Here is a 25,696-nt window from a genome sequence, read left to right on the forward strand (position 1 = left end):
ATCACCCATCCAACACAAATCTTCTCATCTAACTCTGACCAAGAAAAATGGGAAAGTGTATTTCCTGAAATGTCAAAACTATTACTTTGAGACTTCTGCTGGTTATTTCACAACACTTGATTCATTTATCCATGAAATCATTTGCCTCCGTCTTTCCACACACCGAAAATATGACTCTGCACTTTTTCCAGCTTTTTCTCTGATCAGGGGCGTTAAGGCCACAGAGAGAGAGAGAGAGAGAGAGAACACCAATCATGCTTATTGAATTGTTGGAGGGAGAGAAGCAGAGCAACGAGCTCACAGCGACCCTCTTAGTCTCTGTGCTGTAGCGCTGCATCTTTTGCCCGCTCGCTGTGCGGGAGATGGATTTTTCTGAGAGCATTGTAAGGGGTGACCTATTTTAGCTTTGTGTGTGTGTGTGTGTGTGTGTGTGTGTGTGTGTGTGTGTGTGTGTGTGTGTGTGTGTGTGTGTGTGTGTGTGTGTGTGTGTGTGTGTGTGTGTGTGTGTGTGTGTGTGTGTGTGTGTGTGTCTCTCTCTCTCTGCATGGAAGGTGACCGTCAGTAGATCCTCTGTGCCACTAGCGCTAAACAACCCCACATCCTGGCCACACACATATTCAAAAACCTTCTCCCCACCACCGCTGCCGGAAGAACATGTTTTCTGTCAACCAGTGCTCACTGCTGAGTTCAAGAAACAGAATGTGTTTCTCTCTGTGTGTGTGTGTGTGTGTGTGTGTGTGTGTGTGTGTGTGTGTGTGTGTGTGTGTGTGTGTGTGTGTGTGTGTGTGTGTGTGTGTGTGTGTGTGTGTGTGTGTGTGTGTGTGCGTGTGTGCGTGTGAATTATTCAGTGTGCCAGGGAAGTACAGCGATGCTGACTTATTCAGCCAGGAGGCAGAAAGTAGGCTAGATCCACCAACAACTACAGCGCTACCTCTGTTGCACTCATTCAGTCTCGACCAGGTTCTCTCCTGGCATTTTTCTTTTTTTTTTTTTTTTTTTATTTCCCTGTCTTTCTAATATGTTTCTAACCTTTTTCTTTCATCCCTTCCATCTGTCTCTGTCTGCCCAGTAACTGCCCTGGCATCCCCAAGTCATTTTAGTCCAAGTCAAGTCATTGGGAAAAAATGTGTATGTGAGTACACGTGACTCCCGTCACACCCTGAAGGGGGTCTGTGAAGTCGGCACTGGGCTTTCGGGGGTGGCACCGCCCTGCTTATGTGTGTGTGGCAGTGGAAGTCAAGCGTTCACAGGAAACTGGCCAACTCAGTCATGCTGTTTAACTCCTCAGACTGGCAGGAAGTGAGAAAGTAATAAAGAAAAGGAACCAGAAAGGTAGAACAAGAGTGGAAGAGAGAAACAGTTAAACTTCTGATAAAAGTGAACAACATCTCCAAACATCTATCCATCAGCTGTTATAAGTTCGTAATCATCTGCGTAGATTTTGAAGACATTACAGTGACAGCACTGCGTACGTGATTCTGGTGCACTCCTGTTTTTAAAGGCGTGAAAACCATCGCCCACTTTTCTCTTCCGAGAGGTTTCTCTGTTTTGGTTACTCTTCTTTTCTGAGAACAGGAGCGTTTCCTGTGGTGTTTTGTACCTATGCCTTGTTTCATCATGGTAAAATGTTTTGCAGCAATTTTATTTGATCTTTATAGAATTAGCACCAGTGATTATGATGATCATTTTATGCATGTAGTTGTCAGGAAGTTTATCTGAAGCCTTTTTGATTACCAACTCATTAAGCCATGTATCAAGTGGGGCTGAAATGATGTGCTTATCTTCCAATAGTTTCTATTATTACTTTTAAGTATTCAATATTACAATTGTGATTTTTGTTGACTTTTTTTTTTACCACTAGACTGTGGGAGAAGTTGAATTGTACGTTTCCAGTGACATGAGTAATATTTCCAAAGACAATGCACATCAAATGTCAGTCAATTAAAGAAAGTCCTGTCATAACAAATTTAAATGAATTACTGTTTAAAGTAATCAAAGCAGAAGCATTGGTGCTTTGTTGTTAGCAGAAAATTAAACTTAGTCAGTTATTGGTGCTGTTAAACTTGAGGATTTAATCACGGGTAGCAGGAAAGTGGCAACTTTCAGCTGTCATTCACGCACCCTGCTACCAGGGCAACAGATCAATGATTGAAATATTATTACATTATCACTGCATGTAGATGAATCACTATTATATAGCTGTGTAGAAATGGAGAGCAAAGGGTGTCCTGCTATAATCAGTCTCCCCATCCTCTCTTTCTTTTCCAATTCCACTGTTGTTCCAGTCCAGAGTTGCTCAATTGTTTGTCTCAACTCCTACCCTGATAACTGTTGAGTAACAAACAGGAATTGATTAGAGGACTGCACAAGAGAAAGCGATATTTACTTTTCGTTTGGCCCTGTTTTCTCTGCTTCCACCTTCTCCATTCAGAAGAGACGCTAGTGTGAAGTGACAGACTGTGTAAAGGGAGCGTGTGAATGAACGACAGAAACAACCAATAAAAGAACACATTAGCTCAGTAACCAAGAGCCTCTTAAGAGCCTCCAGTCTCCCCTCGTCCTTCGCTTCCCCTTCCTCTCTCTCCGTCTTTCTATTTTCCCCCAAATAATCCCCTTTTTCTCCTCCTTTATCTAAAATACACATATTCTCCTCCCCTCTACTTTTTTTTCCTCCCTCTTTTTCTTATGCTCCACCTCTCTTGTTACTTTGTTTTGTGAAAGTACAGAGCAGCAGGCAACTACTCTGTCTCCCTTTTTCTTTCCTTTCCACTGTTTCAAGCTGTAACCATCATTTTTGAGAGCATGCACACATGCACACATGCTTGTGTGAGTTTGTCAACATGCGTGTCTTTTTTTTTTTTTTTTTTCTCTCGGTGTTTTATGTAACAGACAAAGTGAGAACAAGTCGAGGCTTTGTCTGTGGGACAGTGGATAGTAGAGAGAAAAGAGGCTCTTACACTTGTGTCAAGTACTTTTTTTTTTATCATCTATAATGACTCGGTGGAGACAAATGATATTTAAATGACATGAAAAGCATATTCTTAGCTCAATCAACCAAACGAAAGGTTGACTTTAACAGTAAACAGCAGGTCAAGGATAGTTATGGATGTTTTGAAATGTTGTGTGTTATCTGGTCACCACAACCTCTCAGAAGTGTCACATTCATAATGTATGTTACTCATTAAACTTTTAAGTAACATCCCAGGAGAATTTTCGCACTTTTACATCCAACTCTCACTTAGTTATGTATTTATTGAAATGTTTGCACACAACTTGCTTGTAATTTTGCAAGTGCAATTAGAGGTGTAAAACACCTTCAGCTTTTCATTCATGTGATTTGTCTTTTTCTTTTTTTTTTTCATTTTCATGAATTGGGTTACAGAACATCTGTTGCCCATTTAACAAGCCGGTGGCATCCTCACACACATGTCAACTGCTCTTCCAGCAACAAAACACAAGTGATTGTCACTGATAACTGCTTGTTTACGTTGATATCGAAGGATGTGGAGACAGTATGGTCCATGTAGGAGCATCGTTTATCTTTATACCGAAGCACTGATGTGGTGCGGTGGAAGTCAAAGCTTTGGACTGTTTGGCATCACAGTTTATAACATCAGTGACACATTCTTTACAAGTGACTGTATAAAACATGCTCAGTGAAACCAACAGTATCTAAACACGAGAATAAAACATATCCAAAAAGCTTATTCGAGTTATGAACCGTATTTTATTATCAGTTGTAAATCTCAGAATGATTAGTGTCAGTGACCGGATAGCAGAAAGTAGCTGTCATCTGAGCAAGTTCAGAGAAGAACACTTTGAACTACAAGTTTGAATTGGAGCTAGATTTGCTGAAATGCTTTTAACCAACCGAAGTTGTTATTTTGTAGGTGTTTTTTTTTGTTGTAAAATGTCAAAATTCCTGAGTTTTAATGGGAAAATGAACTTCTTTCCCCCAGTTTGCTGTAGATGAAGTGATTTGGGCCACAAAGGGAAGTTACTTATCATCATTACTGCCCGCCCTGTCTGCTCATTGTGTGTATATGTGCATTACAGTATACTGTATGTGTGTTTGCGTGTGCTCCCAGGCTCCAGCCCAACACAGAAGCAGACCTCTGTTGCAAATGTAATTCACATGAGGCCAGAGGAGCTCTAATGCTATTACCACACACACACACACACACACACACACACACACACACACACACACACACACACACACACACACACACACACACACACACACACACACACACACACACACACACACACACACACACACACACACACACACACACACACACAAATGAACACGCACACACAGCTGTGTTGCCGCCCACGGTCTCTGTGTGTACCTCACTTTTCTCTCCCTTGCTTACTGATAGTTTGTTGTTGTGGTTTATAAAAGGAGATGCAAAATGAAAGGTGTTAGTATCATGTAGTCATCATGTTTTTAAGGCACCCCCGTGCTGCTAGCCTGCACTGATAGTGTGTGAAAACCTAAATGAAATAGGAGCTGGAAGTTGAATTCATTTGTTTGGTAAATGTTTTTTGTAATTTTAAAGGATTTGTATGTCAAGAAAAACTAAGTAGTTTTAGTTTAGCAAGTTCTGAATAATCAGATGTATCTGTTGCTGTCTGTCTGTCTGTCTGTCTGCAGTTATAACAAAAGTGAAACAAGAACAGGAAGAGACTGTAAGGTTTGAGGAACTCAGGAACTCAGGATGTACAGTGCATGTCCATGTTACAATAACAGGAGCAAAGCCTGCAGCAGAGAGAGGAGGTTTCGCTCCAGAAGCCTGAACACCCACACTGGCTTTCTCAGACTCAGAGAGAGAGAGGAGAGAGAGAGAGAGACAGGAGAGAGAGGGAGAGAGAGACAGGAGAGGAGGGAGAGAGACAGGGAGAGGGAGAAAGTAGAGGAGGGAGAGAGGAAGGAGAGAGAAGAGAGATAAAGGAGAGGAGAGGGAGAGGGAGAGAGAGACAGGAGGGGAGAGAGAGACACAGGAGAGAGTGAGAGAGAGAGAGTGGGGAGAGAGAGAAAGGAGAGAGAGAGAGAGAGAGGAGAGGAGGGAGAGGAGAGAGAAAACAAACAGTGGAGAGATGTGTAATTTCTTCATTGTTGCAGAAAGAAAGAGGAAAGTGATTGAACCAACTGAGAGAATGAAAGAGGACACTTGAGAGTGATTGAGATGTGAACTATCAGAGCTGAGCAGCAGGAGTTTTTTTTATAGAGCAAAAGTTTCACTGTTCTTTTTGAAGTTTCTTTAATGGTTCACTCTTCGGGCCACAGCGAAGTCTTTAATGGAAGAGTTGCACGTTTAAATTCAACGAAGGTTTCTTGGAAATTGAGTTGCCGATTCTACAGAATTTAGTGAACACAATGATCTCATACACAGGAGGTGGAGCACAGCAGCAGCTCCAGTCATCTGTTGTAGGTCACCTTCATTGTGGCAGCACCAGATACATGTGGGTATGTGCGTAAAAAGAAGGAAATATAACCTGTATAGACAGCTGGATTGAAAAGAATTGGAGCACATGATCCCGCCAAACCTCTGCATTAATGAGTTTTCCTGTTTTATAACTCGGTTTTTAGTGACGTTCTCCTTCTGTGGAGAAATCTCATCCTTTTTGTCTTTTTGAAAATGTTCTATTCTGGGCTACAGCATTCAAGGACAATGAAGCTTTGGCCTGCTGTCAGACCAGAGTTAATGTCATTGTTCTCTGCCCATTAACTGAATGTGTCTTCATCAGTGTCAGCTACTATTAGATTTGGCCACAGTTAACTTCATGCACTGCCACACAAAGAGGAAAGACTGTGTGTGTGTGTGTGTGTGTGTGTGTGTGTGTGTGTGTGTGTGTGTGTGTGTGTGTGTGTGTGTGTGTGTGTGTGTGTGTGTGTGTGTGTGAGAGGCTGACTAGGTATTGGTTGCTGTGGTATTACTAGCAATGTCAATGTTATAGGAAGGGTAATATGTGTACTGTAGCAGAGCTTGATCGCTGTAACCTGTTTGTATATAGAGTAAGTGAATACATGGCGAACAAAGGGTTAACTGAAACACAGTCACAATAATCATTATTATGTGTAAAGGCACCACATGTTTGATTTGTAATACTGCTTCCTGAAGCGGTCATAAGAGTGATTTTGATGCTGATAAACTGACTCATGTCTCTGGTTGACTGCGCTCTGTTGTCATTTATCTGTTTCCTGTGCACCCTCTGGGAAAAATACACCAACCACAAGTGCAACCAATGCTGCTCGTCTTCTGTTTGTAGACCAGTTTATACCTACAAACAAACCACATGTAATCTTTGTAAGCAACATGACTTATTACTGTCGACTCATTTTTTTTTTTTTTTTATTATTATTTTTTTTTTTTTAACTCCTGTTGTCTTGTTCCTTTCAGCGGTTACGGCGGTTATCAACCAAGTACCGGACGGAGAAGATTTACCCCACCAATGTCGGAGAGAGGGAGGAGAATGTCAAGAAGAACAGATATAAAGATATACTGCCATGTAAGTCCAAATTAATGATCCCTCCCTGGAGTTTGACTGCCGTTTGACACTCGCTTGCTCACTGATATGATGTACTGGCCTCCTTAGATTTATCGTGAAAATGGGAGAAAAGTCGGGGACACTACGCCAACTCACCGTAATGTAACGTCCAATCTTAGGCAGGCAACGGAGTACTTTGCGTGATAAATTCTACATGAAACCAGGTAGTACGAGATGAGTTTATATTTGGTTAGATGTCGCAGTCATTTTAAACCTGATCCAGTTCTTATAAAAAAAAATAGCACCAGGTAGCAGGTACTAGCCTCAATTTTTGACAAGTGGAAACAGCCCCCCCCCCCCGCCCTCCACCAAAAAAAAACCCTGCGAGTAGAGTCGAGCTGATGGTGACCGCGGAAAAAGGGCCTTCAGCTTCTATGCTGCTCATTAGAACTCCCACCACTCCACTACAATACTGTCGGAAACAAGATATCCTCATAGACCTTAATGGAGCTTACTGCTCTTCCAGCCTGACAGGGGGACGTGCGACAGATCCGTACGGGTGAACAATCTCGCATTGCACGGCGTGATATTGAAAACGGCTGTGAAATACCATCGAGCGTGTTCAACTTCGCCACTCGCCGTCTGCCAGCGAAGCTCTGGCTGATTTTGTTTCACTCCTACTTTCTCTTCAGCCTTTTACGCTGCAGTGTTTTGACCTCGTCCCCCACCAACAAACGAACCTCGAACACGATGGACACGTTTAGATCGAGGGCCAGATGTTAGCGCACCGTGGCTATCTGCTGGTTCAGCGCTCTCTCTCTGTGTGTGTGTGTGTGTGTGTGTGTGTGTGTGTGTGTGTGTGTGTGTGTGTGTGTGTGTGTGTGTGCAGCTGATTCCAAAGAGATAAGCCCTCTGTAATGCCATTAATGACCATTTCATCTATGCGAAACCCTGTTTCCTGTGTGGCTCGCAGCTTTTAAATATCATGTGTCTATCCGCTCTGCTTTAAACGTCATCGTCGGCTGAGGAATGGTGGGACGGAAGTGGAGATCGGCAAGAGAAAGATTTACGACATAAATTCAGTCTAACGTCATGTTTTGTGGAGTTATTAACGCCTGCAGGAACACAGCTACTGGTGTACTGCAGTTGGTCTTGTATTGGTCTCCGTCTCACAGACGCACACAGTTCTCGCTGGACTTATTGACCTCAGGGGAAGCTCACATGACCCAACATCTGTCCTACTTTTTTTTTTTAAATTTTTTTTTATGCCTTTATCCTATTTTTCTCCTCGGTCCATCCCCTCATCTATTCATTCATTAAGGCTTTTAGTGAATGAGCTGCTGACACGGCGAAAGGAGAAACTCGTTCATCCGTAACAGATGTGTGCGCTCGTACACACACACACTGTATAGAAATGAGGATATTGCTCTGCATCCATTTCCTCTGTACATCACATATACTTGTAGTCATTATTACTAGTGTCCTCATTTTCCCTTTCATTTTCTCTAGGTCTGTAAACGTGTCTTGATTTTTGTTTGCTTTTGTGTGCTGTTCTTTGCCTTTCTACTTATGAGAAGAAAATATCGATAACGATTGCATAAGTAAATATTTCTCTATTCCCCCTCCCCAGTTGATCACAGTCGGGTGAAGCTGACATTAAAAACAACCAATCAGGACACAGATTACATCAATGCCAACTTCATCAAGGTAAATATCAAGTTACTTTGCTTCGTTTCTCTGACATGTTGCGATTACCGCGTGTTATATATGTGATTTTATTTGGCGTCACATTTTCTTGGTCTCTGTCTGCTCATCTTTCTCTTCAGGGTATGGATGGCCCGGAGGCCTATATTGCAACTCAGGGCCCGCTGCCGAACACTGTCATCGACTTCTGGAGGATGAACTGGGAGTACAATGTAGCTGTGAGTATGGCTGGCTGGATGGTGGGAAAGCAGATGTGGGGAAATATTTTCTGAAGCTGTGTGCGAGCCGCACTCTCAACTGTGCAGGCGTTGTTGTTGCTCGTCGATGCTGGGACGTTGGTTATCTGAGCTCTGGGTTTTTGTTTTACTTGCAGTGACTGGGTCATGGATGCAAATCACGATTGTATTAAGGAGAACTTGATGCTTCAGCCGTATGAAGTATTAAGTCAAAGATATTTTCTAGTTTCCATTTTCCGTGTCGACTCAATATTGTGATGATGTCATGCACATAAAAGTCCATTTTTGAGGCGTTGAGGAGATTTTTTTTTTTTTTTTTTTTTTTTTTTTTTACAAATATGAAACCTCTTCTATTAAGACTTCTTAACAGAAAAAAATAAAAGTGGGAATGGTTTGCGGTTCAAAGTGTCTTGTTTTACACACATCTCTTATAGTTGTGGTCTGCCGGAAATTTATTTTTTGGGCTGCAGCGTATTTTTTTGTTGCAATACTGCGAGTGGCCACAGGGGAACAAAATAAGCTGCAAGGCCGCGTGATTGCTAAATATTTCCAGCTCTTTTAATGCATCTGTGATTTGGACGGCTCAATGAGCCAATCACCTCCAAGGACCCGCTTGCAATGAGAGCTGTTATGGCCTGAACATAAATAATAGCAGGGATCATAAATTTTTTTTTTAGGCGTGTGCTTGCCTACATACCGGCTTCAAATACTTAATCATGTGGGTGTTTGCCGCGTCAGTCACAAAAAGAATGTAGCCCACATGAAATAGAAGTTACAGCAGGAGGCTGTTAACATGACAACGTCCCTCAGTTTACATGGTTACTGGATACAGACAGGCAGCTGTTACCTGATGCAGTTTAAAAAATGGGTGCTGAAAGGATTAGCTATGTTTCTCTTGCCTATTTAGCATAATGTTTTTAAGACACAGAAAAGACTTGGCTCTATTTGTGCAGTTATGCTTCAAGTAAGATTTAAATACTCTCAAGATATGCTGGAGTCACACCTCTCCCCGTTTCTCAGTTATACCTGGGCGGTGATTTGGTAGCCAACTAGGGACGAGTTCAGCCGCGTCCGTAGATTGTAATGATCAGAAAAGGCACTGTGAACCCTTTTACTTTATTTGAATGAATGTTCATGTTGTCACTTTTCAGCAAGAAGGGAAGCGTGTGTTTGCAGAGGTGGTGTAGAAAAGTTCACTCTGCCACGGTTGAATAACAGTTTAATAACAGTAGGAAGTGAAACTGTAATAATTAAGATAGTGAAAATAAATATTTAATGTGCTTGTCAGGAATTAAGAGGCAGATGGGGAGTGCTTATGTTAGAAGCAGATGGACAAATATGAGAGGAGGGAGGGGGCTGTGATGAGGTTTAACTGGCGCCCTGAGAAGCTTGAGATTGCTGCTGTGATCATTATTCCTGCAGCATCGAAGGGAACGACCTGAGATACGGCTGTAAAGGGGAAATGTATGATTAAAAATGATGCAGGGTCTCCTCGGCCTCTCTACAAGGAGAAAAATATCGAAGTTTTCTCGTTCTGCGGTGGTCTCCTAAATCTCTGGCGCTCACTCCTTTTAGAAACTAAAAACATGACATAAATAGAGCATGTAGGAATTGACAAAACCGTATTTTAGGAAATGGTAGGATTTATCTCTGAGAGAGTAAATATTGATTGTCATTCTTCCTCTTTGTGTTTCCGCAGGTTATTGTGATGGCCTGTCGAGAATTTGAGATGGGAAGGGTAAGGCGGTTATTTGTGTCCGTCCATGTAAGCCGTACGTGTGTGTATGTTGATGTGTTCATCTGTACACGCGTCTGCGTTTTATTGTCTCCACCGAGGCTGCAGTTGGTTTTCTGCCCCATCGGCCTGTAAGAATATCGCACAAATATATTTAGCTCAGTGAGATGTGGAAGTAAAAGGATTTTTAGTGCAGCACATAAAATAATCTTGAGGGCTGTTTAGCCTTGGTGGAAGTAGTTCTCGTATTTGATGTGTTTTTCTCGCCTGTCTGCTTGTGTATTTGTAAATAGAGAGACAGAGCAACCATTTGTTACCAAAGCTTTGAGTCGATTTGCATTGATTCACACTTGTTATAGTTTAGTACACTCCATTGATAATAAAGTGCTACTGGTAGTTCACATAAGTTGTATATACCTACTGATTATATATGTGGTTTTCATTTTTAGGGATATGTATATTTTGTCACTCTTTTAATTATCATTGTTGCATTCATGGTTTATTTCAAACCAGAATGTGTGTGCAGGAAGCGGTGGTATCTGTCTGGGATTTTGTTCTCAGTCAAAGCTAATCTCTCTTCTTCTTGCCTGGTTAGAAAAAGTGCGAGCGGTACTTCCCGCTGCTCGGGGAGGAGCCTATGAGTTTTGGCCCGTTCAGAATCTCCTGTGTAAGTAGCCAAATCTGGAATATTACAGCTGTGTGTGTGTAATGAGTGTCTAAAAAAAAACAGAGGCGTTTAGGGGGGGTCTTTCGGACTGATGCCAGTTCCAGTCAAGGATTGTGTAAACGTTCTCCTCGTCTTTGTTTTCTAGGAATCGGAGCAGACCAGAACAGACTACTTTATCAGGACTCTGATGGTGCAGCATGAAAATGTACGTTCTCTCAGTTACCTTTCGCTCTGTCCTATATTCTTGCATTAAAGCTTCATTTTTAACACTGCTGGCCTAAAATAACCATTGGAATATCAATAGTGGTATTTTCAGATCATAAGATGTTTTTTTTTGTGTTTTTTTTTTACATCACAAATATTCATACGTGTTCAAAAAGAACTTCAATAGCTGTTCTTTGTTGGTTTTCTTGTAAAAGCACAAAAGCATAAAATGTCAAAGTTCTCCACGTATGTTGTCCTGCAGGAAACTCGGAGGATAACTCAGTTCCATTATATGAACTGGCCCGATCACGACGTCCCCTCATCGTTCGACTCCATCCTGGATATGATCGGACTCATGAGAGAATACCAAGAGAATGACGACGTCCCTATATGTGTGCACTGCAGGTAGGTTTATATATATATATATACATACATATATATATATCACCATTGATACACCTGTAGGATCATGCTGTAACTAAGGAAACATAAAAAAAAAAAAGAGAGACATATAACAGATGAGCAAGTAAAGGAATGAAAGAGGCAAGGTGTTGTACGTAAGGTATTATACATACGTATAGTCACACCCCACATTGGAATGAATATTTCCTACTTGTGCTCTCCAGTAGATTTGGATGAATGAGAGGAGGCAGGGCGAGACTCCTGGTAGAAGCAACATTGAGGCTTAAAATTCAATCGATATAAACCGTAGATTTAATGTCGCTTTTTTTAATTTGGCATTTCATTGTTTCACTTGACATATTTGAAAATCGATAAATGCAGAACAGCTACCTGTAAGTACTGACTCTTTCTCTAAATGCTACCGCGACTATATGAATCCCAAACACCAGCGAACTGATGCAACACAGTAGCTTTAAAAGACGTAATCACCAGATTGATTTCAGAGAGGATATCTAACTGTATGTTAGTTTTCAAGCAGCGCAGGCCAATGTTGATGTAACTTTTGCCTGAAGGCTTATACTCGATCTCCATACTGGGTGTACTCATCTCTCTGCGCGTTTGATCTGATTGCTTTAGGCCCAAAAATGTAAATATGATCAGTTTGGGCAATAACAGTGAATTGTTAAATGGTGGACGAGAATGAAAATATAAAAACACACTGAACTACAAGGCTACACCATTCAAGTTCTCCGCGGCACACATGCACGGCTACATGTGCCCAGCACACACACACTTCTCGTCTCCATGTGTGTGTAATCAGCTATAATGAGCGGCCCGAGGACATTTCCCGGTTCCTCTGTTGCACAGCAGGACTTAAAGCTGCGTCTCTGTGTCTGTAAAGCTCCTTTGTGTGGGTTGATGAGCGCTGTATGTGTGTGTGGGGACACTGTGCTCTCAGGGTAGCAGCATGAGATCAAGTTTTATGATTTTCTGCGTCAGACATGACCAGCTTCCGTGTAGCTCCTGTCTCCTTCCTGTCTGGCTGAGGTGCTGTTACATGCAAACATACAGTACATGTGTTGTTTTTCTTTCTGTCGCCAGTTGCTTTAATAATAGGAAGTCCTAGTTTATATTTGCGAACGTGTTCCCTGGTGGATTTCAGCTTTGCAGTAAAACAGCAGAAGCTCAAGTGTGTGTGCGTGTGCGTGCGTCTGTGTGCGCGTGTCTCTTTACGTGAACACTTCTTTAATCTAATGTGTGTAACTGTGTCCGTACAGTGCCGGCTGTGGGAGGACGGGTGCTATCTGTGCTATTGACTACACATGGAACCTCCTCAAAGCTGGGGTACGTGAGCACTCGCACGAGTACAAATATACACTCTTTCTGCACTCTAAATGTTTTGATTTGAAGGACACTAAGCAGTGACTTCTCCTGCTGTACATTATTTAACTAAAAATGACAATTAACTTTTATATTTTCTCGCATCCGCTTCAAGAAAATTCCAGAAGCTTTTAATGTTTTCCGGTTGATCCAAGAGATGAGGATGCAGCGACACTCTGCTGTTCAAACCAAGGTTTGTTCTCACAGCTCTCATTCGTTTTGACCTTTACACACACAATGTTATTATATATTCATATAAATCTATTAAATAGTGTCATTTAATTCAGTACTTACAGAAATGTTAAAGTCTGCACACACAAAACAGACATCTGAGGTCAATATTGTGTGATATTTATCCAGTTGTCAAATGAATAGATATTCACCAGCTGTTGAACTGGTTGTTTGAAACAGAATCAGTTTCTTTTTATGAAAACCATTTTATTTCTGACACCATTGGTCTTAAAATCATTTTGTTTAATTCTCCTCTTACCTGCCAAAATACCTCTTATAGTTATATTTATTTACTGGTCTAAATACACTGCATGAATATAATTTTACAACCGACTACATTTCAGTAATTTCAGCTTTTTAAAAATGGATTGAAATCTATTTCACAACAGTGACTTAAGTGGCAAATTATATTTCTCGTGAATCAACAGTATTAAATGATTCATGACTAACTTGTTGCCGTTTTAATGTTTTAATTATTCTTAATTTGTTAGAGTGACAGTGATGCAGCCTGCCGCACTCCTCTCCCTTCATTCTCGTGCTACTTTCTTACACCTGGTTGAAAATGGATCTTCCCTGCACGCTCATTTCCAGTATTATTTGTAACTGGTTTAGGTGGTTTTGCGCCAATTTTGACATGGGTGTGTTTTTTTGGAGAGCTTCCTGCCGCGAGCACGCGATTCTCAGCTGGACATATTTCACATTTTACTGTCACATTTGTGCATATATTTTCAGTCATTGTAATTAATGGCTGTTTTTCAACTCACTAAAGCCGCTAGCATTCCTGCTGTTTTGTTCTCTTCCTGACATAGAGACTGAAAAAGACCCCTGTCAGTTGAATTGTTCAACAGCCACTGACACGGGTTTAAATTCCAAGTCTCATACCAGCACTTTGCAGGAAGCCTGTAACTGTAATGTAGTTTCTGAAAATGTAGTTAAATACACTCACTTCCACAGCAGGGAATAATAATGGAATTAAGTGAGTGTGCATATTGTTTTCATACAGGTTGTATGACAAGGAGAAACGTGTTTGCTTTGGTATTGATTTGCTGAAAACCTTCATTTGCTTCCTCTCGCTCCTCCATCTCCCATCACCCCATCTCTCCTCCATCTGTTTGGCTCCGTTTGCGCATCACTTTTTTCCCCTTCCCTGCCTCATGATGTCTTTGTCGCTTTCTTTTTCTCTCCAGGAGCAGTACGAGTTAGTTCATCGAGCAATCGCTCAGCTCTTTGAGAAACAACTGCAGCAACTGGAGAGTCCCACCAACACGCAGCTACACGATGGCATGGTAGGACTCTCACACACACATTGGGCATGCTGTTAGAGAAAGACAGGATGTTGCAGAGTAACACACTCAGAGTGGGAAAAAAACCCACAAATAATTAGTCACAGGGGGAAAGAGGGTTGGAGGAGTAGCTGAGAGTGAGGAGAGGCCTTCCGAAAAACTTTGCTCTTTACACGGCCAGAAAAAGAAGATTTGCAGTGATTGTGCCAAAAAGAAAGAGACCTCTCCTCCTCAGGGTAGTCTCTGAGGACTGCAAACAGTTAGACCTATTTAAAAGAGCTCGAGAAAAAAAAGCTTTTCCCTGTCAGTCACCGCTGTCCTCCGTTGCCCCCAAACACACATACAAACACATGCACTCTATTCAAAGTGTCCTTAATTGTCCCTGAACCTCCTCTTGTTGCAGCAGAAGTCCAGCCAAGCCAAAAAGTTCACTCATACGACCAAAACAACACAGTAAGAAAGCATAAGTAGCGTTACACACTCACACTTGTACACATCAAGTGTTACAAGTAGCAGATATTCTTAAAATAATAAGAATATTTAAGATATTCTTAAATAATAAACCGTTAACTAATAATACATTTGTTGTGTTGTAGCCAATTGTAGCCAATCATAGAGGGTCACTGATGTCAATGCACCTCAAAGACACAGACACAAAGCAGCTTGTTCTTGGTGGAGCTCCAGGGAAAAGCTTAAGAGAGGAGATATAAAAATATTTAGATGGTTTTTGGTTCTTAAAACCATAAAAATATCATCTTGTGAACTTTAAGACTGAAAATAAAATGAACAAACAAAAAAAATGGTCAATATCGGTCCTTCTAAAAGTAACTACTCTGCATGATAGTACCAGTATTCTCCATCTACGCTGTTATGCGATGTAGAGTGTTGAACATTTACAAATCTAAAGACGGAGGACACAGAGATGATGAGCTAGAGCACTGGCAGCTGTCCAGGAGCTGACTTCCTGCTTAGGAAGCTCTGATGACATCACCCCTCTCCCATAATGCACTTTGAGTCTCAGAATAGCCAGGCATCCGTTGGGAAAGGGGGCACCCTTGCAAGACACAGTCACACGAACACACACAACCATTTTTTTTCCATTAGAAAAGACTCGCTGTATAAACTGAAGGCCAAGATCCCAACACATCTCCCAGTAGCTCTAAAATGAGGCCAAGCTTCTCCACTGTACTAAACTTTTAGAAACTAACTCACAAGTTTGTTCCATTAATCATGTGAAGAGAAGGTGTGGCATCCTCCAAGGAGAGGACATCAACTCCAGTACGAGTGTGTTGCTACCGAATATAACCATGTCGTTATCTTACAAAAGTCCAAGAAGGATAATACACACGGCAAACCATTATCAGTGCGCTTTACTGAGTCAGTCCACACACACACACACACACACACACACACACACACACACACACACACACACACACACACACACACACACACACACACACACACACACACACACACACACGCGTTGACTCATGTCCAGTCAGCCACTGTTAGTGACTAAAACACCCACATAGGTGCTCTCAATGGCAGTACGAACAATAAGCCTTCACATACACGCATCCCACACACGTTTCTCCGCCTCGCCTGCAGCCACCATTGTTTGCCTGAAACATTCCAACCAAATTGATTCTCACAACATACATGGAGCCAAAGGAACCGCATTCAGAGGCCCTGTTATTTATTTTTTAATTTTTTTTTACATCCTGTACCTTGAACGTACAGAAGTCTGTTCTTTTGACACACCGGCACACAGAGCCGAAGTGGCCCGATGTGCCCCACTGTCATCAGTTTCTGACGGCTGAAGTCGTCCTGTCATCTTCTGATTATGAGAGCGGAGAGAGAGTCAGATTAATGAGTCACGGGGGAAGAGAGGAGGAGGAGGAAGACGACAGCAGAGAATAAGGGAGAAAGGATGAGGAGGATGAGGAGGAGGAAGAGGAGGAGCGGCAGCAGAAACAATTTTGATCCCTTAGTGAAGCAGTTGTGTAGCCACTCGCTACCTCTGCTCCAGAAACATCTAGGAGAGAAGAGAGTTAGGAAAGAGGAAGCGCTTTGCATTTCAACAGCATGTCCTTAACTATGGAAGCAAAATGTACTTGTGTGTTCTAAAATCAGTGACAGGAGGAGGACTGCACTTAAATCAAAGTGACCAGGAAATCTCAAACTGCAAAGTATTCATTAGCGTCAGCTGCCAGATAAATGTAGTGCAGTTAAAGTAAAATCCTTTGGTCCGTTGCTTGAGGAAATGTGTGAACTTAACTTTCCACCACCAGCTAGAACCAGTTCTGTGACGCGTTTTTACCAGCTGTAGACAACAGTATGTTCAGGGAACAGCAACGTAAATCAGTTGCTCTAGCAATTTGCTTCTCATTGTGAAGAGATCAAAGTCAAGTCTAGTGCAACTTTGAGGTAATAAAAAAGGAATTTAACCCACGTAAACATGTAAAGCTTCATATTCTGGTGTCTTTTCTTTTGTTCGTGTCTCTCCAGGATGAAAGCAGTCCTGATAAAGCAAGCCACCAATCAGACGAAGAGACGTGGGACACGCCGCCTCCAAAACCGCCGCGCATACGCAGGTAAGACACCTTCTGTGTTCGGCCCGAGACGTCCTTCCTGCCGTTTGTCAATCTGCCGCTGTCGTTAAATTGCTCGAGCCCGCTCTGCTTTATTTAAGTTTCGAAATGGATGTAGCATAAAGAATAAACTGCCTCTCACTCATCCTGCTAGGTGTGAGGTGATCTGTCACTGAACATGGCGGGTTAAAAAAAAAAAAAAGGCACAAAACAACAGTTCACGTGGAGCTCAAAATAAAAACATATTAAAGTGACCAAACAAAAGCAGCAGGCGGTTTATTCATCTCACACGAACCAGAGTTTTCTGACACTTCAGTTCCCCGTCAGCCCACAGACGCAGCCGGCATCCACTTTCCCAAAGTTAACTTCTGTTTGGCTGTTAACAGCTGCCTGAGGACGAGCTGTATTTATAGATCATTTTGCAACACTTTGCAATACTCTGCAACACTAACGTAGAGTTGAACGCACCACAACTCCAGGCTAGTTAAACTATAACTGCGATATCTTTCATCTTCCCCTGCTTTCAGAACAAATACAGATTGTTATGCACGTGCGGGCGTATTATATATTGTATACAAATATACACACAGATGCTTTCTCTCTTTTACTCTGTAACTCACGCTTTGACAGATTTTCTGTCTTTTATTTTGTTTGTTTGTTTGTTTTCCTCTTCATTCCTCTTTGCTTCCCTCTGCTCCCTTTCCTCCCTCTCCACTCATTTTTAATTTTGCCATACAGTACGTGCCCAGCAGGGGTTATGCTCCACTTTCTCTCCGCCAGTCATCTTCATCTTCAGTCATCTTCATCTTCAGTCCGTCTTCCCTTCCTCTTGTGATTTATCCACAGAAGGCAACACTTCACCAGCCGTTAATGCAACATTACATTCTCTTTGCAACTTTTTAACAAGGCTGATGAGTGCTTCACAGTACTGACGCTTTAATGTCACAAGGGGACATCTTGTTGCTCAGCAACACTGTCTCACTTAATTACCTGCTGCTTGAGACATTGTCTAAAAATGCCCAGTTTGACAGCGTTTTGTGTGAATAGGCTGCCTCTCTGATTACATTTGCAGTGAAAGAAAACGTTAGCAAACCTGGGAATGATCCGCGTTTATGTATTAAAGTGGCCGTAACATATGATCGGATCTTTAACGTGATTATGTGTATCAGCCAACACGTATGATTGTATTATTGTCTGTTAAGAATACATCGTTTAAAACATTTCAAGCGAGTGTTGGAAAAAGTTTGTGAACCTTTAGGCTCATGATATCAGCAATACATCGAGCTAATTGGGAGTCCAGAATCAACGATAAATGATTGGAGGTGAGCTTGACTTACAAAAAAAACCACTTACATATTTTGGGTCTGCTGTTCACAAGAAGCATCTTCTGATGAGATCTCTGCCTCGCAAAAAAACAAAACAAAACAAAAAAATCTTGAGAGGACTCACCATCAACAACTGTCGATTTGCCGAAAGATAGAAAATGCTGCAAAGTAATCTCGGAGAGTGAATTGAAATATTCACGAGTTCACAGTCAGATTAACTGTCTACAAGTGATGATTTAGTACGCTGTGTACTCTGCCTAGAAGTGAGCGCCCAGCTAACATGACTCCAAAAGCACAACACAGAATGATCTAAAAAAACAAAAACAATCGGGGGGGTAATCGTCGGGATCTTACAGGGTAACGTCAGGGTGCTTGTTCAGCTGAAGCTCTGTAGAAGCCGGATGATGTAACAGAACAATGACCATAAACATTAAAGTACATCTACGACGGGATGACTTTGAAGTTGATCGTCCTTTTCTTGCATCGCTTGCCGCACTAAAAGGATCTCGCTCTTGCTTTTTCTTAATTTCTCTATTGTACCAGCCGGTTTGTTGGGAAAGCAAACATTCTTTCAGAGGTCCTAATTTTAGCCTGTAGCTGCAAGTGATCTGTTTACTGAATAGTTTCTTTCCTGTTCCTAGTAAAACATACAAATTTAAACTTGCAGCCAAAATTGGATACTTTCCTGGAAGTGGGACAGAGCAGACTGTCAGGGATATACGAGTGCGTCTCTCTCGCCATTTGAATCTCACTCTTTCTCCTTCTCAGTTGGTGTCTTTCTTTCTCTACATCGTCCCTCTGTTCCCTGCCTTGCTTAAGCTCGGGAGTATTCTGTTGATGGTAAAAGCTATTTTTACCAGCATAGTCCACATTTTGCCGGCCACACTCCCGATGGGTCACTTCAGTGGTGTAAATGTGTGGAGTAGATTGTGGTGGAGGCAGATAACTGCAGGAACTCCGGGGAGGCTGGAATCAAGGTCATAGATACTAGTCATGGCTTTTATAGTGAAATATTTGACTTTTATAGCTGCTTATCAAACCTCAGTACCTCTCAAGTTCAGATTACAATGTGCCTGTAGCAGCTTGATTATGTAAATGATCAAGTATTATTAGAGAACAGGATACATAATTCCACATTAAAAACATGTTGGGAAAACATTTGCCAAAAGTTAGCTTGGCTTTGCTGTGATTGTAGTCTGGAAACCCTGATCACATTAAGGTTTGCACGGTGTTGTAAGTGTGATGACATTGAAGTAGTTCCCACACTGGCACAACAGTGGGAGAGTTTTGGCGCACAACATACAGGAGGTGGTGGGCGATGCTTATTGGCTAAAAGCTGCTCCAATAGTTTCAGAGTTATTATTCTGAGGTCTATGTCCAGTAGGATGCAGCGACTGGCAACAACCCTCAATGGAGCGAGGCCAGATTCATATATTCATATGTAGACTCTGGTAATACCAGGCTAGTTAAAATAACCATTCAAGAAAAAGCATGAAAAATATAGGATTTTGTTGGACTGCAGTTTCCCCAGTGGAATGAAAGAGACTGTCGCTACACCCAAAAAGACAGTTCCTACTGTCCCAATGCAGTTGATCCCACAATGCAGCTTCCACCTAAACGTAAACTGAATCAATGTGATTGCCATTGATAAGGCTATTAACAAAATAAGGCTTGTTAGTCATGCGTTAATACATTCTAGAGGTGCTTTTTGATCCTGGGCTGATACCCAGACATTTTCCTGAGGCCCTAATGTTGGTAAACTGCAGCAACTTTGCCGGTTACGTTTAATTCTTATCTTTGCTAAACAGTCAAAAAGATAATCATCATCTAATCCCGCAGGCAGAAGCTCACATTCGCTCAAGCAGTGATTTCAATCTTGGAGCGCGCATTCGGCTACTTTTCTCGGTTGTCTGTGTGAATCTACCGTGATACACAACCTGAAACCAGGAAGTGTCTCTTTAGGCTTCCCCTTGAACGCATCCCGCCTCCTATGAATGCATGCAGCTGCTGCTGTGACACCGATTCAAAATGCAGAACCCTACCTCCCTTCACCCTCCCTCCACCCCACCCCCACCACCCAGGAGTCCATATGTGGAGGGCAGAGTGCACTTGTGTATGTTAGAGTTTGTGCCTGATGTTATTACATAGAATTCAAGTTCCAGTGAAGGCGTGTATGCGTGTGGGAGTGCAGCTCGTACGTGCGAGGCTGCTGGATGTTTGTGTGTTCACGGTTAGCCCTTAACTGTGTCACAAGATGGTACGGTTGACGTTTCAGCCCGTGCATCAAAAGATGTTCCTCTTATTCTGTTGAAGAGGTGCAGTCGTGTTATGAAGAAGATAACAAACCTGATGCAGTTTCTCACTTTCTACCACTAAACCATTGAATGCGCTGAGCTTTTTAGTTCATCATTGTTTTTTCTCGTCGAGGAAAAGTACTCCTCGCAGTACGTTGTTCAGTCCCCTACTGTTGTAATACACATTTACATTTCATCATACGTGTCGTAGCGCTGCAGTTGTTAGTGTGCCCGCAGCCTCCTTTTCCTTTGCTCCCGTTGATACTGCTTGCTTGTTTTGCTGTGACTTATTAGTGTTTGCTCCTCTAAGAGCTCAGCCTCCCCCTTAGGAATCATTAAAGTTTCATCTTATCTCGTCCTATAGGCTCTAAACAATCTCTGGAAACAATCAGCACCGCCGGGATTCATCTGTGTTATTGGTAAAAGTATCTTTTGCTTGCTCAGGCAACAAAGATGATATAGAAGGAGAAAGTCTTATGGGTAATTCATGTTTTCATTAAAGAAAACAAAGGAGTAATGGTGTTCTTGTTTTAGTAATGTTGAGTCTGGAGGCCGGAAATATCCAATATGAGACAATTGAAGCTTCTGGTGGAACGAGCTGGATTCAGGCTTCATGTCAACAGCAGCACCGTTCTCCAGTAAATCCTGACCTGTGACCTCCCAGCTGAGAATCACAGCAAAAGTTATCAACAAACAGTTCTTTATTTATCCATGAAATCTAATTTCTTAGGACATATTCAAAGAAAATCCTGGCATGACAGCCTGTTATTATTAAATTCAGAGTGCCTTTGACACATTTCATTAACGTGACTATAAAAAAACAAAACAAAGGATAAATGGTTATCGACATTTTTTAAATACACAGCAGATCGCAGCGTCCGTCATCGAGGAGCGTCGGCCGACAGCAGCTACGCTGCAGGCTTGATGAAGAAGACTGCGACGCCAAAGTTACTTAAGAAAAGGAAATCCCCGTGCTTCTAACTTGCAATTTCTCTGTGTCTGACTCTCTGTCTGTCTGCCTTTGATGTGTACACACGCGCGCATACACACACACACACACACACACACACACACACACACACACACACACACACACACACACACACACACACACACACACACACACACACACACACACACACACACACACACACACACACACACACACAGACAGCATCATGTGCATCAGCATCGTTAGCTCCCGCCTCAGTCATGTGCTCTTGAATTAGCACACCACCACATCCTTTCACTGGCTCTGTCTCTGCATGCATACAGCATGTAAATGTATGTTTTTTTTGTGGAGTGGAACAACATCTTAATGTATAACTTTCCATCTGTGCGTGGCTGGCTTCGTCATAATGTCACAACCTCAGCATCCTGTGTGCAATGCACACACACTGCATGCATCTGTAGATATATTTACAAATGCTGAAATACACACAGTACTGTTCACATGGTAGACGGTATTGAACTAATCATCAATTGCTGCAGTATACAAAAAAAAAAAAAAAAAATTCACATGGCAACGCATTATATTACTTGTTTACATTTTGGTAACAATAGAATCACGTCAATGCTTTAATATCCTCTTTATTACATGTGTGCAGAGAAATTTAACTTTTAAAATAAAAAAAATAAAAAATTTGTCCAGAACCTGAATTGTTGTACTTATTCTGAATGTGTTTTGTTTTTACATCAACAGATCATTTCAACTTTCAATCCATGAAATATGTGTTAAAGGTGTCTGACAGTAGAAACCTAAAATCTCAGGAGGACTTTGAGCTTATTGCTTAACTTTTTTTCAATTCTGCCATCTAGTGGTGAAAAAAACATACTTTCATTTGATTCGCGTATGACATAAATTTTATATAGGTTCATTTCATCATCCTAGTTTTGCATTTCCCTTTTTAGACAGAATAATTTCAACCTCGATGTCTGAATTTCTTCAAGATGACTGAACAGTGTGATGAAATTCTTTTCATTTTTCTTTTACCTGAACCAAAGTTTTTAAAAGTTGTATTTAAGCATCTGTTACATTAGAAGTGAGACGTCTTCATTAAAGAACATGAAAAGGGTTGGTCACATTCATTCATAACAAGCTTGTCCGGGTTTCCTTCTGCATCGACTCAGCTCGTTCTCGGTCTCTTGTTCTGTCCAGTTCCCAGGCAGAAGGTGACGTTAAGGAGGAGATTCTGCAGCCCCCGGAGCCTCACCCCGTACCCCCCATCCTGACCCCGTCTCCCCCCTCGGCCTTCCCCACTGTCACCAACGTACGGCAGGACAACGACCGCTACCATCCTAAACCTGTCATCCACGTCCTGGCTACCGCACAGCAAAACGTGACACGGGTGAGCTGCCTAATACGCAAACAAATACCCAAAGAAAAAGTACTTGTATGTTTATAAATATATGCAAGCTATTGTGAACATATATATTTCTCTTGACGGTACTGTGGTGCTTTTATGTTTCTGTACATGGAAAGTTTGACATGGATGCACGGTGCAGTAAAACCTGTTGTAAATATTTCACCTTATGCTCGAGGCCTTTTATAGACGCTGTTATGCAGAGTGACCTGAAGAGCTGCTCTGTGTTCAGAATATATTCGAGAACTAGATGAGGTGATTCTTTCTTTAGCTGTCATAAGAGTTTTGTCCATTAAACATACACGGTGGAACATGTTCATCACAGTTTCTCGGTGCCCAAACAGTTCACATCTAAAAGGGATTGAGTCTTTTTACCCCGTAAGACCAAAAAAAAAGCAAATTCTCACATATTGAGATGCTTTAAAAAAAACAATATTTTGCCTCTTGGCCTGAAATAGACGTTAAGTATCAGAGTAGTTGCTTAGGATTTTTCCAAAAATCTATTATTTAACTAATTGTTTCCGCCCTAAACTAAACCACAGCATTTTAAAGGATCTGTTCTGAATGTTTTCTAACCCACAAGAACTTCTGTTCTGCATGTCTCTTCTGTAAGAGGAGATATGATTATCTTCTTCCTCTTTTCTGTGCAGTTTTCCAAAGTCAAATATGATCAATGTTCATTTCACGTAGACTGTTTTCACTGTTTATTTTATTGCTGAAAGGTATAAGGCCGTCACAAGTTCACGTGTTTTTGTGTCGGCAGCTGCTTGATCAGCGTTTCTTGAACTCTTAAACATTCTGCAACAATAAAGATATCAAAGACTTCTGGTGGAATGTGGATGCTGCGCTTCTCGGAAAGAGGATCACATGTTCTCTTCTTCCATTTCAGAAAAAAGACGCGGACCAGCAGCAGAACCAATCAGAACCCAGTCTGAACAAGCAGACCAGCCCCTCAGAGCAAAAAGATCAAGATCTACTGAGCCGGAAACAGCAGACTCAAGTCTCCAATCTAGATCTCAACGACAACTACAACAACAAATTGTCTTCGACGTCGACAAAGTCAGAATCGGGCCAAAGCCAAACTCAGACCCCGTCGTCGCCCCTCTCCCCGGCCGTTGAATGTTCTGGTGCTCCTCGGATCGAGAGGAAGCTCAGCATCGAGATTAAAAAGGTGCCGTTGCAGGAAGGACCTCGTAGCTTTGACACGTCCTCCTCCGTGGGAGTAGCCGTCGGACTCGGCACCAGCTCGACTAACAACAGCGCATGCGCGCTGCAAAGAGGCCACGCCTTCAAAGCTCGCTCGGGTCAGTGCCTGCTGACGTCGAGCTCCTCGCTGTCAGAGGACTCGGGCACAGAGGGAGGAGCCGGCGGATGTGGGGAGAGCCGTGTGGACGGAGCTGTCCTCGCCAGACCGAACCACCTTCCCGTGAAGAGCGGAGAGAAGGGGGAGTCGCAGGGAGGGGACAGAGCGGACCTGAAGGCTGGCCACGCAGCGTGGACGCAGTCCTGCAACAGCCCGGACAAGCTGTTCCCCAAAACCTCCTCCTCCTCTTCCTCCTCAGACCGCGTCGCCCCATCCTCGTCCTCCTCCTCCCACCTCTCCTCCTCCTCCTCCTCCTCCTCCTCCACCCCCGTTAGGACTGCCCTGAGTTTCACCAACCCGCTGCACTCCGATAACTCGGACGAGGAGGGGAATGGAGAGATGTCCGGGGGAAAGGACGGCTATCGTACAAATGTATCCACGGCGACAGCCATGGTAACCACATCCCCTAACCATGGAGACCAACCGCCGGTCAGAAAGGTGTTGCCCATGTCGATTGCAGGCCACAACACGCCGTCACCTTCTTCAACCCCAGCAAGTATGTCAGTCTAATTCCTTCGACTGTCTGGCTGCTTTTCTGACAGAATCAGTCACGAGGAACTTAAATGAACCCAGAAATGATCAGTGACGCTGAAACATCTGAAGTTTAGTTCAGCTAATTTCTAAGTAGTTTAGACAGAATTGTCTCCCTTATAAAGGCACTGAGTAACTCTGACAACCTGTCTTTATCATCCACACTCACATAAGCTCAGGGAAACCACACGGGCGAGTCATTTTCTGGGTCAGTAGGGAGACGGAGGTCTCAGACAGACCACATGCTAAAGACACATTGTGTCGGTCAGCACACACACACACACACACACACACACACACACACACACACACACACACACACACACACACACACACACACACACACACACACACACACACAGTCTTATACTGTCCTTTCTGCTGGGGAGAGTCAGAGGTAGAAAAAAAAAACAGGAGACATGGAAGAAAGGAAGAAGAAGAAATAGCAGCAACGACACAGAGCCAGTGAGATAGTTTCCAGTGAGTCTCACATAAAGCATGACTGTTGACTAATCGGTCGGTTCGCCAGGAATGCTGCAAAAGTTAACAGTCCAGCATCTGTCAAAACAACTCCACTCTTCCTCCTTCAGCTTGTGTGTGTTTGTCTAAGTGAGTGAATTTGTGAATGGGAGCGCGAATCAAAAGAAATTGTATTTTTGTTTCCGTGCGGTTGCGTGTGCGTGTGCGTGTGTGTGTGTGTGTGTGTGTGTGTGTGTGTGTGTGTGTGTGTGTGTGTGTGTGTGAGCAGAGAGCTGCGTGTGCATGTTGGATGGCAAGGGATCAACACTGCATGATACTGATAAATGACACTTCTGTGCATGTTGGGTTGAACAGAGCAGCGTCTCACTGTTTGCTGTTTGTGCCTCCGGTTTGGCCTGACTGTCTTGAT

At 42.6% G+C, this 25,696-nt stretch overlaps 1 protein-coding gene across 4 annotated transcripts in view; it reads left to right on the plus strand.

The window, feature by feature from the left end:
* ptpn12 (protein tyrosine phosphatase non-receptor type 12) overlaps positions 1-25,696 on the plus strand; it is a 45,075-nt gene that overhangs the window by 11,080 nt on the left and 8,299 nt on the right. For all 4 annotated transcript variants that reach the window (XM_069699993.1, XM_069699992.1, XM_069699994.1 and 1 more), the window contains exons 2-14: positions 6,408-6,516; positions 8,126-8,202; positions 8,322-8,417; positions 10,135-10,173; positions 10,766-10,837; positions 10,983-11,042; positions 11,304-11,446; positions 12,721-12,787; positions 12,939-13,016; positions 14,242-14,340; positions 16,849-16,934; positions 22,709-22,898; positions 23,803-24,772. In XM_069699993.1, the coding sequence (XP_069556094.1) occupies positions 6,408-6,516; positions 8,126-8,202; positions 8,322-8,417; positions 10,135-10,173; positions 10,766-10,837; positions 10,983-11,042; positions 11,304-11,446; positions 12,721-12,787; positions 12,939-13,016; positions 14,242-14,340; positions 16,849-16,934; positions 22,709-22,898; positions 23,803-24,772 (2,086 nt within the window). The remainder of the gene's footprint in view (positions 1-6,407; positions 6,517-8,125; positions 8,203-8,321; positions 8,418-10,134; positions 10,174-10,765; positions 10,838-10,982; positions 11,043-11,303; positions 11,447-12,720; positions 12,788-12,938; positions 13,017-14,241; positions 14,341-16,848; positions 16,935-22,708; positions 22,899-23,802; positions 24,773-25,696) is intronic.

This window comes from Brachyistius frenatus, unplaced genomic scaffold, assembly GCF_029030835.1.
Source record: "Brachyistius frenatus isolate BFR_SWC_R1_liver_20210118 unplaced genomic scaffold, ASM2903083v1 Contig_32, whole genome shotgun sequence".
NCBI classification, from domain to species: Eukaryota; Metazoa; Chordata; class Actinopteri; family Embiotocidae; genus Brachyistius; species Brachyistius frenatus.